We start from the raw sequence: 13,994 nt of genomic DNA, 5'->3' as shown, positions 1-13,994 counted from the left end.
TCTGTGGCTTGCATTATATTTCTACTGGGTAGCACTGTTAGAGATACCACTAGCCCTAGTGGACACTAGTACATTTTCCAAGCCCTCCAGACCCCTCCCTCTGGACTTGCACTCATATCTGTTTTCTCCTAAGATGTTCTCTGTGGGTCTCTCTGCCTGGTGGGTCATTTGTGCTTCAAGATCCACCTGAAATGAGGCCCTTCCTAACCTCATTTCTTTCTTCCAGGTAAACTTTGTCACTTCCTCACTCACTGCATTTTCTGAGTAGCACTTACGCTTTCACATTATTTAATAATGGTTTGCAATGGTTGGCAATTGTGAGCTACTAGAGGTCCAGGACATGTTTTTTTTTAACTGTCTCCAGCATTGTCACTTCCCGCATGATCAAATGAACTTAGTGAGTAATCTATTGAATAATGATGATAGATGTATCACAAGATGAAATGTGATTGGCAAATAAGTTATTTTGAAAATAATTGTTTTAAGAAATCTGAGGCGTTCCCGTTGTGGCTCAGCGGTTAATGGACCTGACTAGCATCCATGAGGACGCAGGTTCCATCCCTGGCCTTGCTCAGTGCGTTAAGAATCCGGTGTTGCTGTGAGCTTTGGTGTAGGTCGAAGGCACGGCTCAGATCCTGTGTTGCTGTGGCCGTGGTGTAGGCTGGCAGCTACAGCTCTGATTCGACCCCTAGACTGGGGGTCGCACGCAGGTGTGGCGCTCAAGAGACCAAAAAAAAAAAAAAAAAAAGTTTGAGGAAATATTGTTTAACTTCCTCTATTGACATTTATTCGGCAAATACGGTGGGGATGGTGAGAAAGAGGAGACAGCATTTGCAGAGCTCTGTGAATATGGTGTTTTGGGGAGATTCGAAATCACATCATTCTGTTTGGTGAACGAGGGCACCTGGTGTGAGCCTCGGGGAGACAGAGCAGGGCATGAGGGGAGTCACCTGCTGGACTGCTGGCTGCGGTGGACGATGGATTGGTAGCAGCTGGAGTGGAAAGCCAAACAGTCAAGACACAATGATCTTGACAGGAATTTGGGATGGGCACTTGGGAGGGGAGAGGGCAGGGTTCAAGGGCCAAGCCCAGGTCGTTCTTGCAGCATGCGTGTGCCTGACCTGACTTCATACTGTGGCTGAGGTCTTGAACCTCACAGACAACGACCTGAAGCTTTTCCAGCAACAGCTGTCTTCTCGGCCAACAGAGTGACACAGAGAATAAACTTTGGCATCAGACTACCCACCAACCTAACTGTGAGTTTAGGCAACTGGGCTAATCTGTCTGGTCCTCAGACTTCTCATCTGAAAAACAGGAGCATATCCATCTCCAAGGGACGCTATGAGAATTAAGTGAATTGCCAAGTAGGTTTCCGTTGGGTACCTCTTTGGGGGCAGTCCCTCACTGAATCCTAGCTATCACTGCAATGACCTTGCTGTGCTCCTTTGCCAGTACCGTTCTTCCCAAGTGCTGCTGAGTGAAAATGAAAACGGTGGTGGTGGAACGTCCGAAACCAGAGCACAGTTAAATATACAAGGCTGATTGGGAGTTCCCGTTGTGGTGCAGTGGTTAACGAATCCAACTAGGAACCATGAGGTTGCGGGTTCGATCCCTGGCCTCACTCCGTCGGTGAAGGATCCGGCGTTGCCGTGGGCTGTGGTGTAGGTCGAAGATGAGGCTCAGATGCCACGTGGCTGTGGCTGTGGCATAGGCCAGCAGCTACAGCTCCCATTAGACCCCTAGGCTAGGAACCCCCATATGCTCCGGGTGTGGCCCTAGAAAAGACAAATAGTCAAAAATAAATAAATAAAATAAAGTGCTAATCATTATTTAAAAAAAAAAAAGGCTGATTGGATCTTGATTAATTTCTCTAAGGCAAGGAGCTGAGGAAATGACTTTTATATTCAGCACAAAGTAGACAGATCCATAAACTGTAAACTGGCTCCTAATCGCACATGACTCAAAAACACAATGTCTGGAAAATAAATTGTGTGTCTAGAGGAAAACCATGATGTCAAAAGCACAGACCCCAGGAATTCCCTTGTGGCAAAGCAGGTTAAGGAGCCCTGTTGTCACAACAGCTTCCTCGTTGCTGTGGCGCCAGTTCCATTCCTGGCCTGAGGAACTGCCACAGCCTGGGGCGGGGCCAAGAAACAAAACAAAACAAAACCAAGCCCAAAACGAAAAAAAACACAGACCCCCCTAATGATACACTCACCCATATGTCTTAGCACAGGATCTGAACACCTTCTTTCTCTCTCTCAACGGTAAGTGGAATCTTTTCTAAGCAACATTTGCAGACTAAACAAACACGAAACAGTTTGCAGAACCAGAGGTAAATGTCAGTTTTAACGTGCATCCCTGGAGTGGGACCCACACTTCTCCAGTCCTGCATATTTAAGTTTGGCTTTTACTTTAAGCGTCAAATAAAACAGTTGGGGTAAAATAAACCTGAGATGCAGAATGTGTCTTAATACTAAACTCACAGTTAGGTTGGTGGGTAGTCTGATGCCAAAGTTTATTCTCTGTGTCACTCTGTTGGCCGAGAAGACAGCTGTTGCTGGAAAAGCTTCAGGTCGTTGTCTGTGAGGTTCAAGACCTCAGCCACAGTATGAAGTCAGGTCAGGCACACGCATGCTGCAATGTGTATTAATACTTAATACTTTATTAAGACACATTCTGCATCTCAGCGGAATGTGAGGCAGCCCCTTTGCGGTCCTGTTTGGGAAAATGCGGCCCTGAAATGACAGGTTGTCGCGCGGGCATGGGACAGAGTTTACAGTTGTGAACGCTTCTTCTGTCCCTTGAGGCGTCTATGGCCTCTCGTCTCTTGCTCTGTATAAAAACTGAGTCTTTCAAAGATTGCGTTTTCAAAAACTTTTCGATTCCTGCCAATCCTGCAGAGTGTGTCCCATCAAACGACGGCACAGGGAAAGCTCCCTAAGCTGCCTGCCCGAAGTCTGAGCTCAGCTCCCTCTTCCAAAGGCACTTTGGCAGGTTGAGGAGCCGCCGGCCCTTGCAGCCGTGCCTGTTTCCCCTTTGCAGCTCCGGTCCTGCCGGCGGACCCGCCTCGCAGGCCTTTGGGCCTCCGACCGGGCGGAAGAACCCAGCCCTCGAACCAAATATCCCACCCGGCTGGAGGGCGGGAGTCCGGCCGGAACTGCCTTCTTCCGAGACCCCTCCCTCTGGGCAGGGAGCAGATCCCAATCGGTGGTCACTCGGCGCTCCTCTGCTCTGGTCTGCCGGTTTCTAGGAGGCGAGGACGGGCAGGCGCAGTGGGGGCGGCCTCGGGGCACGCCGGGCCGGTGGTGCTCGGCGCTCCGCTGCCCCGCCTGTCGGTTGCTAGGAGGCGGGGAGGCGCAGGCGCAGCGGGGACGGCCGCGGGGCCCGCGGGGCGGGCGGTCGCAAGAGTTCCGTTGCCCCGCCTGCCGGTTGCTAGGAGGCGGGACGCCTGCTGGGAGGAGGGTGCGGGCGTCCGGCGGTCTCTTTCCGGAGCCTGGCCGGGCCGAGGGCAGCGCGGCCGCCCGGGCCTGCAGGCGGCGATGGAGCCGGGAAAGGTGGGTGCGTGCGGACACCGCGCGGGGAGGCTCGTGCCCGCCAGTACCGCCCCTTCCTCGCCGTCGGAGGGCGCCCCAGGCCCGGGGCTAGAGTTCTAGCTGCGCGGTGCTACCGTGGCAAAGTTACCGACGTGTCTTATTTCTTACCGAATAAAATGGGACGGTACGAGTGGGACTGGATGAAGTTCAATACATAAAAGTGCCCAGAGCTGTGTTATTAACTCAGTAACTTATTTGTCGTTCTTCTGCTGTCTGGATTCCCGCTAACAAATGAGAAATTTTGTTTGCGTATTTTTCATCCTATCTTCCTATTTTTTTCCTCTATCATTCGCTTTTATGATGTTAATAACGTCGATTAGAAAGTTAGTGCCTTTTGGAGTTCCCGTCGTGGCACAGGGGTTAACGCATCCGCCTAGGAACCATGAGGTTGAGGGTTCGATCCCTGGCCTTGCTCAGTGGGTGAAGGATCCGGCGTTGCCGTGAGCTGTGGTGTAGGCCGGTGGCTACAGCTCCGATTGGACCCCTAGCCTGGGAACCTCCATATGCCGCAGGAGCGGCCCTAGAAAAGGCAAAAAGACAAAAAAAAAAAAGAAAGAAAGTTAGTGCCCTGGCTGCCCTCCATTTGAAGCATGCCAACTTCCTGACCCCTGTCATCTACACTGTTCCCTTCCATTTTCATACGTTATACCCTAACTTTTCTATGATTGTTTATAGAATGTTTTAAAAGTGTTAACCAATATTTTAACAATGGAGACCTGATTGAAATAAAATATTTGGCGTTTGTTATGAGTGCGGTCCAGGAGAAAGTTCCAGAAGCGCTTGGACTGTGTTCCCCTGACTGCAAAGTAGGGGAGGCTCATAAAGGCAAAAAATTGCAAGGTTACAGTTGGCTACATGCGCTGTTTGTCATTTATAATTGGAGCCGATCAGAAGTGAGGGTGCTTGTTAAGCAAGGCTTGGTTGCTGTCCTTGCAGCTGGCAGGTGCTGCTTTGATGGCTGGTGGTGTCCTTGGGTATGGTGCAGTTCCAGGAAAGTTCTCGGTGGTGCAGGGACAGGAATGAGACCAGATCCTCAAAGCCACTCCTTTTGTTTGCTTGAAGTGGGCTCCTCCTTTATAAGGTCCGAGTGTCATCAGTTATCATATGGTCACTGCAGAGATAAGCAGTGTGATTGGACCAAGGAAGGAAATGCATTCTTGTAGCTGAAAGAAGCATGTGAGCATGTATAGACCTATGTACACACATGTAAGTAGGATGGATGTGTTTGTCTTTAGATTATCCTTGGAAGAAAATGAACTTCTCTTTTTTCGTTTGTTTACGGCCGCACCTGTGGCATTTGAAAGTTCCTAGCCTAGGGGTCGAATCAGAGCCACAGCTGCCAGCCTATGCCACAGCAATGCTAGATCTGCACCCCGGCTCACGGCAACACCTGATCCTTATCCCACTGAGCGAGGCCGGGGATTGAACCCACGTTCTCATGGTTACTAGTTGGATTTGTTAGCGCTGAGCCACGATGGGAACTCCTCCTCTTCTTCTTTTTTTTTGTCGTTTTGCTATTTCTTGGGCCGCTCCCGCGGCATATGGAGGTTCCCAGGCTAGGGGTCGAATCGGAGCTGTAGCCACACGGCCTACACCACAGCCACAGCAACGCGGGATCCGAGCTGCGTCTGCAACCTACACCGCAGCTCACGGCAACGCTGGATCGTTAATCCACTGAGCAAGGGCAGGGACCGAACCTGCAACCTCATGGTTCCTAGTCGGATTCGTTAACCACTGTGCCACGATGGGAACTCCGAACTCCTCCTCTTCTAATTGCTGTGTCCCAGCAGTTTGCTGTGAGCTGCTGCCATCTGTTTCCAGAAAGGCTGAATGTTTTAGAGTAAGTGCATGGATGCTCCAGGGGCTGCTCCTCACCCACCCACTGGTGGGGTCTCTTGCACAAAGAGACTCGGCGCCTGGAAGGCAGCCCCTTTGCGGTCCTGTTTGGGAAAATGCGGCCCTGAAATGACAGGTTGTCGGGCGGGCATGGGACAGAGTTTACAGTTGTGAACCTTCTTCTGTCCCTTGAGGCGTCTATGGCCTCACAGCCCAGGAGTGTCTTTCTCGGGGCCTGAGAAATGGGATCCTCAGGCAGGATGGGGCCTTGGCCTCCCACTCTCGTCAGCAAGGTGGAATCCTGACCTGGACCTGGGTGGTGGCTAGCTTGCAGACAGAGGTGGCCTGGCCCCGCTGGCACTGACCCCCCCCCCCCGGCGATTTTCCCCTTCCCTGGCTCTGACGCTTTCGTGGCCCAGCCACCCTGGCTCTGATGGGAACGGGGGCTCAGCCCTCCCCTGCTGGCGGCCACATTTGTCTGTGACCCTTCCCCGTGGTGGACCTGCAGCTGAGTCTGGAGGACTCCCTGGAGGTCAGCCTCCCTTCTGCAGACCGACTGCGTGCTGCGAGCTTAGGCCTCCTGGCCGCAGCATCCCCCAGCTGCAGCCAGAGGCCAACATTTGTCACCTGGAGTATCGGAGACTGCCTGGCTGTGAACACAGGGGTGAGGGCAGGGAGGAAGCTCTGGCGAAACCAGGAATCCTGGTTGCTTCCTGTCCACCCCATCCCCTCCGGCAGCGTCACTGTGGCTGTGGAAGGAACTTCACTCATGCAGGCAAATAGAAAGCAGAATGAAGGGCAATAGGCTGCACTGCATGCTTGGTTCCTGAGGAATAGAATTCGATAATTTAAAACATTTCTAGGGAAGTTCTCTTGTGGCACAGTGGGTTAAGGACCCAGTGATGCCACAGCTGTGGCACAGGTTGCATCTGAGGTGCAATTTTGATGTTTTGATCCCTGACCTGTGGACTCCACATGCTGCAGGTACAGCCAAAAAAAAAAAAAAAAAGAAATTCTAGTGTAAGGGATAATTAAAAAATTAAGACACCAAAAGGAAAATTGTCTCAACCCTAAAGCTCTGTGTGAACCATCCTTCCCCTCTCATGGTCTTTTAGCAAATGTGCCAGTCGGTATGTTACCCTCTAGACGGACGGCCTCTGTGGCCCTATACTTCGGGGAACGATTGCTGATGCGGGAACCCCACCCTGATCTGAACCAGACCCCCGGGTTGGGCCAGGGGCGCTGCAGACACAGGGAGGAGATAGAGTCTGGCCAAGGCTGTGGGTGGTGGTGGGACTGGACAGGCGGGTGAACGCAGGACACCTGTTAGGAGAAAGAGTAGGACTCGGTCAGAGATGGTTATCTGGTCTAAGCATGGATGGCGGCCACCTGCCATTGGGACCAGGGGGCTGAGGTGCCGGGAGACTGATCCTTCGTGTCCCCAGGGTCATGGAGCAGTGATGGCTGTTTTCACACGGTTTGTGGACCCAACAGCTTCGCTCTTGTAGGTGTTCATTCACTTGAGCCCGGTTCAGGGACAGGCCGCTTTGGCTGGGGCAGGGCTGGGCGTGGAGGCAGGGGAGTTGGCTGGGGTGGTGGCACTTGCTGGTGGGGCACCTCGAGAGCCTGGGGCTGTCAGCCTGGGGCGGGGGGTGTGCAGGCAGGCCAGGGGGTTTGGTTGGGGGGGATCCACTCCAAATAGGAAACGGGACCAGAGGGGCTGCTGCCTAGAGATGCTTGGCCCGATGGTGGCCCTGAGAGTGAGGCCATGGCTTTACTGCCTCTGTCTGGCTCAAGAATAAACAAGGTGACTCCTGATGGAGGAACAGGTGAAACCTTCAGCTTAGGGATGTGAGCTCTGCGGTGGAAGGACTGGTCTGCGGGCTCTGCCTCCTGGGGACCAAGAGGTGCCTCCAGACCGGCCCGCTTGGGGCTGGGCCTGGGGTCTGACACCCCTGTGTCCCGGGATCTTTCTCCTAGACCCCCATGGATTTCAGGATGAGGTACAAGCCTTGCACTGACAGAAGGGGGTGAAGTCAGTTTAACCCACTCTTTTCTAGAGGCAGGTGGAGGGCCTTTGTTGTGTGGGTTCTTGCTGTGAGTCCAGCTGAGGGCGTTGTTCTAGAAGGTGCTGGGCAGCAGCAGACTTGTGAGCTGTGAGATGTGCGTGTGTGTGGGTGTGTGTGTTGGGGGACACGGCGTGGGACACTCCCTGGTGCCGTGGCGCTGAGCGCAGCAGACACGCACCCGGGACTGAGTCCAAGTTCACCTGTTGATGGACGGAGCCCACCTGGAGGCGGGAGGTTTTGCTGTTCAGGCAGCTCGCCTGGGGTTTCCTTTTGTTTTCAGGATGGGATTTGTTCCTCTCGCTGGAAGACACTGCCTCCTTGCTGGAGAGGGAACTTAATAGCCTTGTCTGCAGCTCCGCAGGGCAGGACCCTGGCCGTCAGAGGCCACGGCAGAGCTCCTGGTCTGAAGAGCCGTGGTTGTGAGCATGTGGGGCGTATGTGGAATTTCTGGGGACATGTGTGACATGAGGAGCTCTGGGTCATTTTATAGCTTAAAACGTTTGAAAGGAAAAAAAAAGGAAAGAAAAGCTTCAGTAAGGCCCAAAGCTAGGGTTTTGTTGTTGAAAACGTAAGATGCAGATGGAAAATTCTGGGGTCTCGGTTGATCTCTTGCCTTTGGGTTTTGTCTGTCTGTTTGTTTACTTTATGGGCACAAGTAATGTAATTACAATCAATAAGAGCCCCGCTCTGATTGGTTTTCCAGTGTGCTCACCCCTCGCCTTCCTGCAAGCACGTCCCTTGTGGAGCTGCTGCTGCCACCTGCCTCTGCTCTGCCTGCAGCACACACTTCCCCTGGCTTTGGATCTCTTGTTTGCAGAGGGCATAAATTAAACCTCTTTAAAGAGCCGTTGGGAGTTCCCGTCGTGGCTCAGTGGTTAACGAATCTGACTAGGAACCGTGAGGTTGCCGGTTCGATCCCTGGCCTTGCTCAGTGGGTTATGGATCCCGAGTTGCCTTGAGCTGTGGTGTAGGTCGCAGGTGCAGCTCCGATTCGACCCCTAGCCTGGGAACCTCCATATGCCGTGGGAGCAGCCCTAAAAAGACAAAAAAAGAAAAAGAAAAAGCTGTTAACTGAGAGAGAGAAAGCTTTTAAGTTCCACCGCTGTAAGATACAGTGACGCTAACTGCCACTGACAATCTTTGTATCTTACTGTGGACCCGTTTTGGTTGTTTTGGTTGGTTGGTTGTTTTGTTTTGCTCGCTTTTTTGGGCCGCACCCGAGGCATATGGAGGTTCCCAGACTAGGGGTCGAATCAGAGCTGTAGCTGCCGGTCTACACCACTGCCACAGCCACGTGGGTTCCAAGTTGCATCTGCGACCCGCACCAGGGCTCATGGCAACGCCGGATCCCTGACCCACCGAGCGAGGCCAGGGATGGAGCTTGCATCTTCATGGGTACTAGGCTAATTCGTTTCCACTGTGCCACAACAGGAACTGCTGGACCCGTTTTTTTTTAAATGATCAATTTTTCAAAAAAAAAGAATAACGTTTTCTAGCGAGAGTAGAGCACTGGATATTTTGTGGTTATATTTTGGCTGGATTCTTGGCCCTGATTTCTGTTATTTATTTCTCCTTGGAGTGTTGATGAGCTGTCGTGAAGTGTCTTCTGCTTCCCTCATTTTCACATCACCAGGAAGATTTTTGGTGGCTCATCCATGAAAATGGTTTTGTTTTTCATTTGTACTGCTTTTGCTCAATATTTGCACTGCTGAATTCTCCTGTATTTGTGTCCTTTAGGCAGTGTTTCTCGGGAAGGGAAGGGGTCAGGATAGATTTCTCTTGTTCTCTATCAGAAGCCATCGCGGTTGGTTTTTATTGTCACCCAGCTGTGTCTTGTTCGAGGCCGGGGACTGTGTTGGCACCTGAAGAAGCACCTGCCAGGCCCAGATTCCTAGAGGAGTGGGTGCTGAGTCCATGGAGGGGAGGTGGGGCTGGGACAGAATGTTAGGAAGTAGCCAGGATCACTTTGTGGGTAATTGTTTTCGGTTTAATTTCAGTTTTATTTTACATTGGAGTATAGTTGATTTACAGTGTCGTGTTGGTTTCAGGTGTACAGCAAAGTGATTTAGTTATACAGGTAAATACATATCCATTCTTTTTTAGATTCTTTTCCCATATAAGTTATTACAGAGTACTGAGGAGAGTTCTCTGTGCTCTACCATAGGTCCTTGTTGATATATATTTTCTATTGGGTCATGTGTATATATTAAACTCCTAATTTATTCCTCCACTCCCCCTTTCCCCTTTGGCAACCATTCGTTTGTTCCGTAAATCTGTGAGTCTGTTTTTGTTTTATAAGTTCATTTGTATCATTTTTTTAGATTCCACATGTAAATGATAGCATGTGATATTTGTCTTTGACTTGTTTCTTTGTACAAGAATCTTTAGTTGCATCCATGTTGCTGCAAATGGCATTATTTCATTCTTTTTTATGGCTGAGTAATATTCCATTGCGTATATGCACCCCGTCGTCTTAATCCATGCGTCTATCAATGGACACCTAAGTTGCTTCCATGTCTTGGCCATTGTGAATAGTGCTGTTGTGAGCATTGGGATACACATGTCTTTTCAAATTATGGTTTTCTCCAGATCGATGCCCCAGGAGTGGGATTGCTGGATCATGTGGTAGCTCTCTTGTTAGTTTTCTGAGGAACCTATACTCTTTTCAGTAGTGGTTGCACCAATTTACACTCCCACCAGCAATGTAGGAGGGCTCTCTTTTCTCCACACCCTCTCCAGCATTTATTGTCTGTAGACTTTTTGATGATGGCCATTCTGGATAGTGTGAGTGATACCTCATAGTAGTCTTTTTTTTATTTTTTATTTTTTTTTAACTGTACAGCATGGAGACCAAGTTACACATACATGTATACATAATTTTTCCTCCCATTGTCATGTTGTGAGTATCTAGACATAGTTCCTAGTGCTACATAGCAGAATCTCATTGTAAATCCATTCCAAGAGCAATAGTTTGCATCTGTTAACCCCAAGCTCCTGATCCCTCCCACTCCCTACCCCTCTCCCCGGGCAACCACAAGCCTATTCTCCAAATCCGTGATTTTCTCTTCTGTGGACAGGTTCATTTGTGCTGTATCTTAGATTCCAGATATAAGTGATGTCATACGGTATTTGTCTTTCTCTTTCTGACTTATTTCACTCAGTATGAGACTCTCTAGTTCCATCCATGTTGCTGCAGATGGCATTATGTCATTCTTTTTTATGGCTGAGTAGTATTCCATTGTGTATATATACCACATTTTCCTAATCCAGTTATCTGTCGATGGACATTTGGATTGTTTCCATGTCCTGGCTGTTGTGAATAGTGCTGCAATGAACATGCGGGTGCATGTGTCTCTTTTAAGTAGAGTTTTGTCCGGATATATGCCCAGGAGTGGGATTGCTGGGTCATGTGGTAGTTCTGTGTATAGTTTTCAAAGGTACCGCTATACTGTTCTCCATAGCAGCTGTACCAGTTTACATTCCCACCAACAGTGCAGGCGGGGTTCCCTTTTCTCCACACCCCCTCCAGCACTTGTTATTTGTGGACTTCTGAATGATGGCCATTCTGACTGGTGTGAGGTGGTATCTCCTGGTAGTTTTGATGTGCATGTCTCTAATAATCAGGGATGCTGAGCATTGTTTCACGTGCCTGTGGGCCGTCTGTCCTCATAGTAGTCTTGGATTGCATTTCTGCAATGATGAGTGACGCTGAACATCTTTTCATGTGTTTTTGGGCCACCCGTGTGTCTTCTTTGGAGAAATGTCTGTTTTGCTCTTCTGCATTTGTGGGCAATTTTAAAAATCTTTTTTAAAATTTAAAAACCTTTTATTCCCGTAGATAGACAATAATTTCTGGCATATCAAGGACTAATTGCCATTGACTACACTGGCCTGATGAAAAAGCAGCTGACTAGAGCATTAAAAAAATAGATATTTTAGGAGTTCCTATCATGGCGCAGTGGAAACAAATTCTACTAGGAACCTTGAAGATGTGGGTTCGATCCCTGGCCTTGTTTAGTGGGTTAAAGATCCTGTGTTGCCCTGAGCTATGGTGTAGGTCACAGACACGGCTCGGATCTGGCATTGCCGTGGCTGTGGTGTAGGCCAGCATCTCTAGCTCCGATTCGACCCCTAGCCTGGGAACCTCCGTATGCCACGAGTGTAGCCCCAAAAAGGCCCCCCCCCAAAAAAAAGAAAAGATATTTTAAACTTAAAAAATTCTAACTTTATACTTTTTTTTTTTTTTTTTTTAGAGGAGAACCAAAGATGATACTTGGAAAGCAGATGACCTCAGAAAACACCTTTGGGTAATAATGTATTTTAAAGATTTGGGGGAAAAAATTTGAGTTGGGGTCTGCTTAGACCCTGGGTGGTTATCTTGGGCGGGTTTACCTGATCCTCAGCTCTGCACAGTTCTGCTTATGTGTGGCTCAACTCAGAGTTGTTTTGACTCCGAGGTAAAGCCCTGTGGTGAATTGTTCCAGAACCTCCTGGGGTGGGGTTTCCGTCCCCGCCCAGCCCCGCCCAGCCTCCTTCCAGCTCAGCCAGGCTCCTGTTGGGGGTTCAGGGCTCAGGCTGTATGCATGTGCGCGTGTCCCTCAGGGTCTGATGGGCTGTGATCAAGACCCCCTGAGAGTTTATGATGAGGTTCCTTGTTCTTGAGGGGCCTGGCGGTTGGTGTCGCAGAGAGTGTAGGCATGGCCTCGGCTCTCTTTCTGTTCCTCCTGGTCCATGGGGCACTTGTGGTTTGATCTGCTAGCACAGCAGCTGTCCCTGTAAGTCTTGGGGCTGCCCCATCTGATCTACTTCTGGGGTCCCAGCGTCTGCATGCAGGCCTCTCCTGCTGGCGCCTTTTAGGGCCCTCGAGTGGGTGTGACCCTCAGGCTCAGAGACCTGCTCCCTCTCCCTCGTTTAGGCGGCGCAGTCAGCCAGCTCCAAGGACGAGAAGAAACACAGAGACAAGAAGCTGCCCAAGGAATCAGAAGCGGACCTCACAGACTACAAAGAGCACAAACCCAGGGACCCAGACCAGGACGCCAGGCACCGAGACAGGGTGTCTGGGAGGGATGGCCCTGCTCCCCGGGAGCACCCCCATGGGGACAGGGACAGGAGGAAGGACAGGGACAAGGCCAAGGAGAGACACCGGGAGCAGGAGGCCGAGAAGGCCCATGGCAGAGGGAAGGACCGCGAGAAGGAGAAGGAGCGAGAGCGCCGGGCTCGGCGGGAGGAGCTGAGGCAGGTGGCCGTGCACCACCACCTGCTGGGCCGCGAGGTGCGAGGGTGGCCGCCGCCCGACAGGCCGGAGCGCAGGCGGGCAGGTCCATGTCTCTCTCCATCTTTTTTCTTTTTTTTTTTTTTTTTGTCTTGTCTTTTTTGCCATTTCTTGGGCCACTCCTGCGGCACATGGAGGTTCCCAGGCTAGGGGTCCAATCGGAGCTGTAGCCACCGGCTTGTACCACAACCACAGCAACGTGGGATCCGAGCCGCGTCTGTGACCTACACCACAGCTCACGGCAACGCTGGATCCTTCACCCACGGAGCAAGGCCAGGGATCGAACCTGCAACCTCATGGTTCCTAGTTGGATTCGTGAACCCCTGCGCCACGACGGGAACTCCGCTGTCAGTCTTTATAAAGGTCTTGGCTTTGGCCACGACATCAGAGGCCCTGGGTGTATGCATGTGAACATCTCACTGCTTAGTTTGGAGGTTTTTAAAACATTTCAGGGAATGAGAGGAGTGACAGCTCTGTCATTGGCTGGAGTTTTACTCTTGAAATATATTCTAGATTTATTGTCTCAATCCACACTAAATAAACAAAAATTACGCTCATTGATAAAAAAGAGTTCCTCCAGCGGCAGATTTGTTTTAAGCAATATTTAAATAATATTTGACCAAATTCCTAGGAATTCAATACATGTTTTTCCTTCCCCAAATAGAAGTATCTTCATTATTTTTTTATTATACAAAGAGTATATACTTCCTATAAAAAATGTAAACTAGCCAACATAAATGGAAAAGGAATATACTAGAAGAACCTGTAGTAACTCTCAGAATCCCACATTGTGGGCGTGAGGCCTCCGGGCCCCATCTGTGCTCCCCTCCTGCTGCGGGAGCTCAGGTTCCGGCCGTGTCCACCACGGGGCAGGGCTGGTCAACGCTGGTCAACGCGTTGTCACTAAGTGTAGCAGTGACCAGCTTACTGGCCACTGCCTCTTTCTAGGAGTATTATTTTGATTGTCGTGGTATTTTTTAATGAGTTTTCCAATTTTTCAGATCACTCATGTTTGATTGCTGCCTGGTCTTGTTTGTTCTTTTTTTTTTTTTTTTTGTCTTTTTGCCATTTCTTGGGCCACTTCTGCGGCACATGGAGGTTCCCAGGCTAGGGGTCCAATTGGAGCTGTAGCCCCCAGCCTACACCACAGCCACAGCAACGCAGGATCTGAGCCATGGCTGTGACCTATACCACAGCTCACGGCAACGCCGGATCCTAAAC

General features: G+C 50.4%; 1 protein-coding gene across 4 annotated transcripts in view; it reads left to right on the top strand.

The window, feature by feature from the left end:
- The window catches only part of WDR60 (WD repeat domain 60), a 47,980-nt gene continuing 36,267 nt past the window's right edge, over positions 2,282 to 13,994 (top strand). For 3 of the 4 annotated variants that reach the window (XM_021079027.1, XM_021079025.1, XM_021079026.1), the window contains exons 1-3: positions 2,283 to 3,557; positions 11,755 to 11,808; positions 12,417 to 12,819. In XM_021079027.1, the coding sequence (XP_020934686.1) occupies positions 3,543 to 3,557; positions 11,755 to 11,808; positions 12,417 to 12,819 (472 nt within the window). In that variant the 5' untranslated portion in view covers positions 2,283 to 3,542. Of the gene's footprint in view, positions 3,558 to 11,754; positions 11,809 to 12,416; positions 12,820 to 13,994 lie in introns of all 4 variants that reach the window. The other variant, XM_021079024.1, reaches the window with a different exon arrangement.

This window comes from Sus scrofa, chromosome 18, assembly GCF_000003025.6.
Source record: "Sus scrofa isolate TJ Tabasco breed Duroc chromosome 18, Sscrofa11.1, whole genome shotgun sequence".
Classification (NCBI taxonomy): Eukaryota; Metazoa; Chordata; class Mammalia; order Artiodactyla; family Suidae; genus Sus; species Sus scrofa.
The sequence above is the reverse complement of the archived record's forward strand: the minus strand, read 5'-3'. Positions and strand labels throughout refer to the sequence as shown.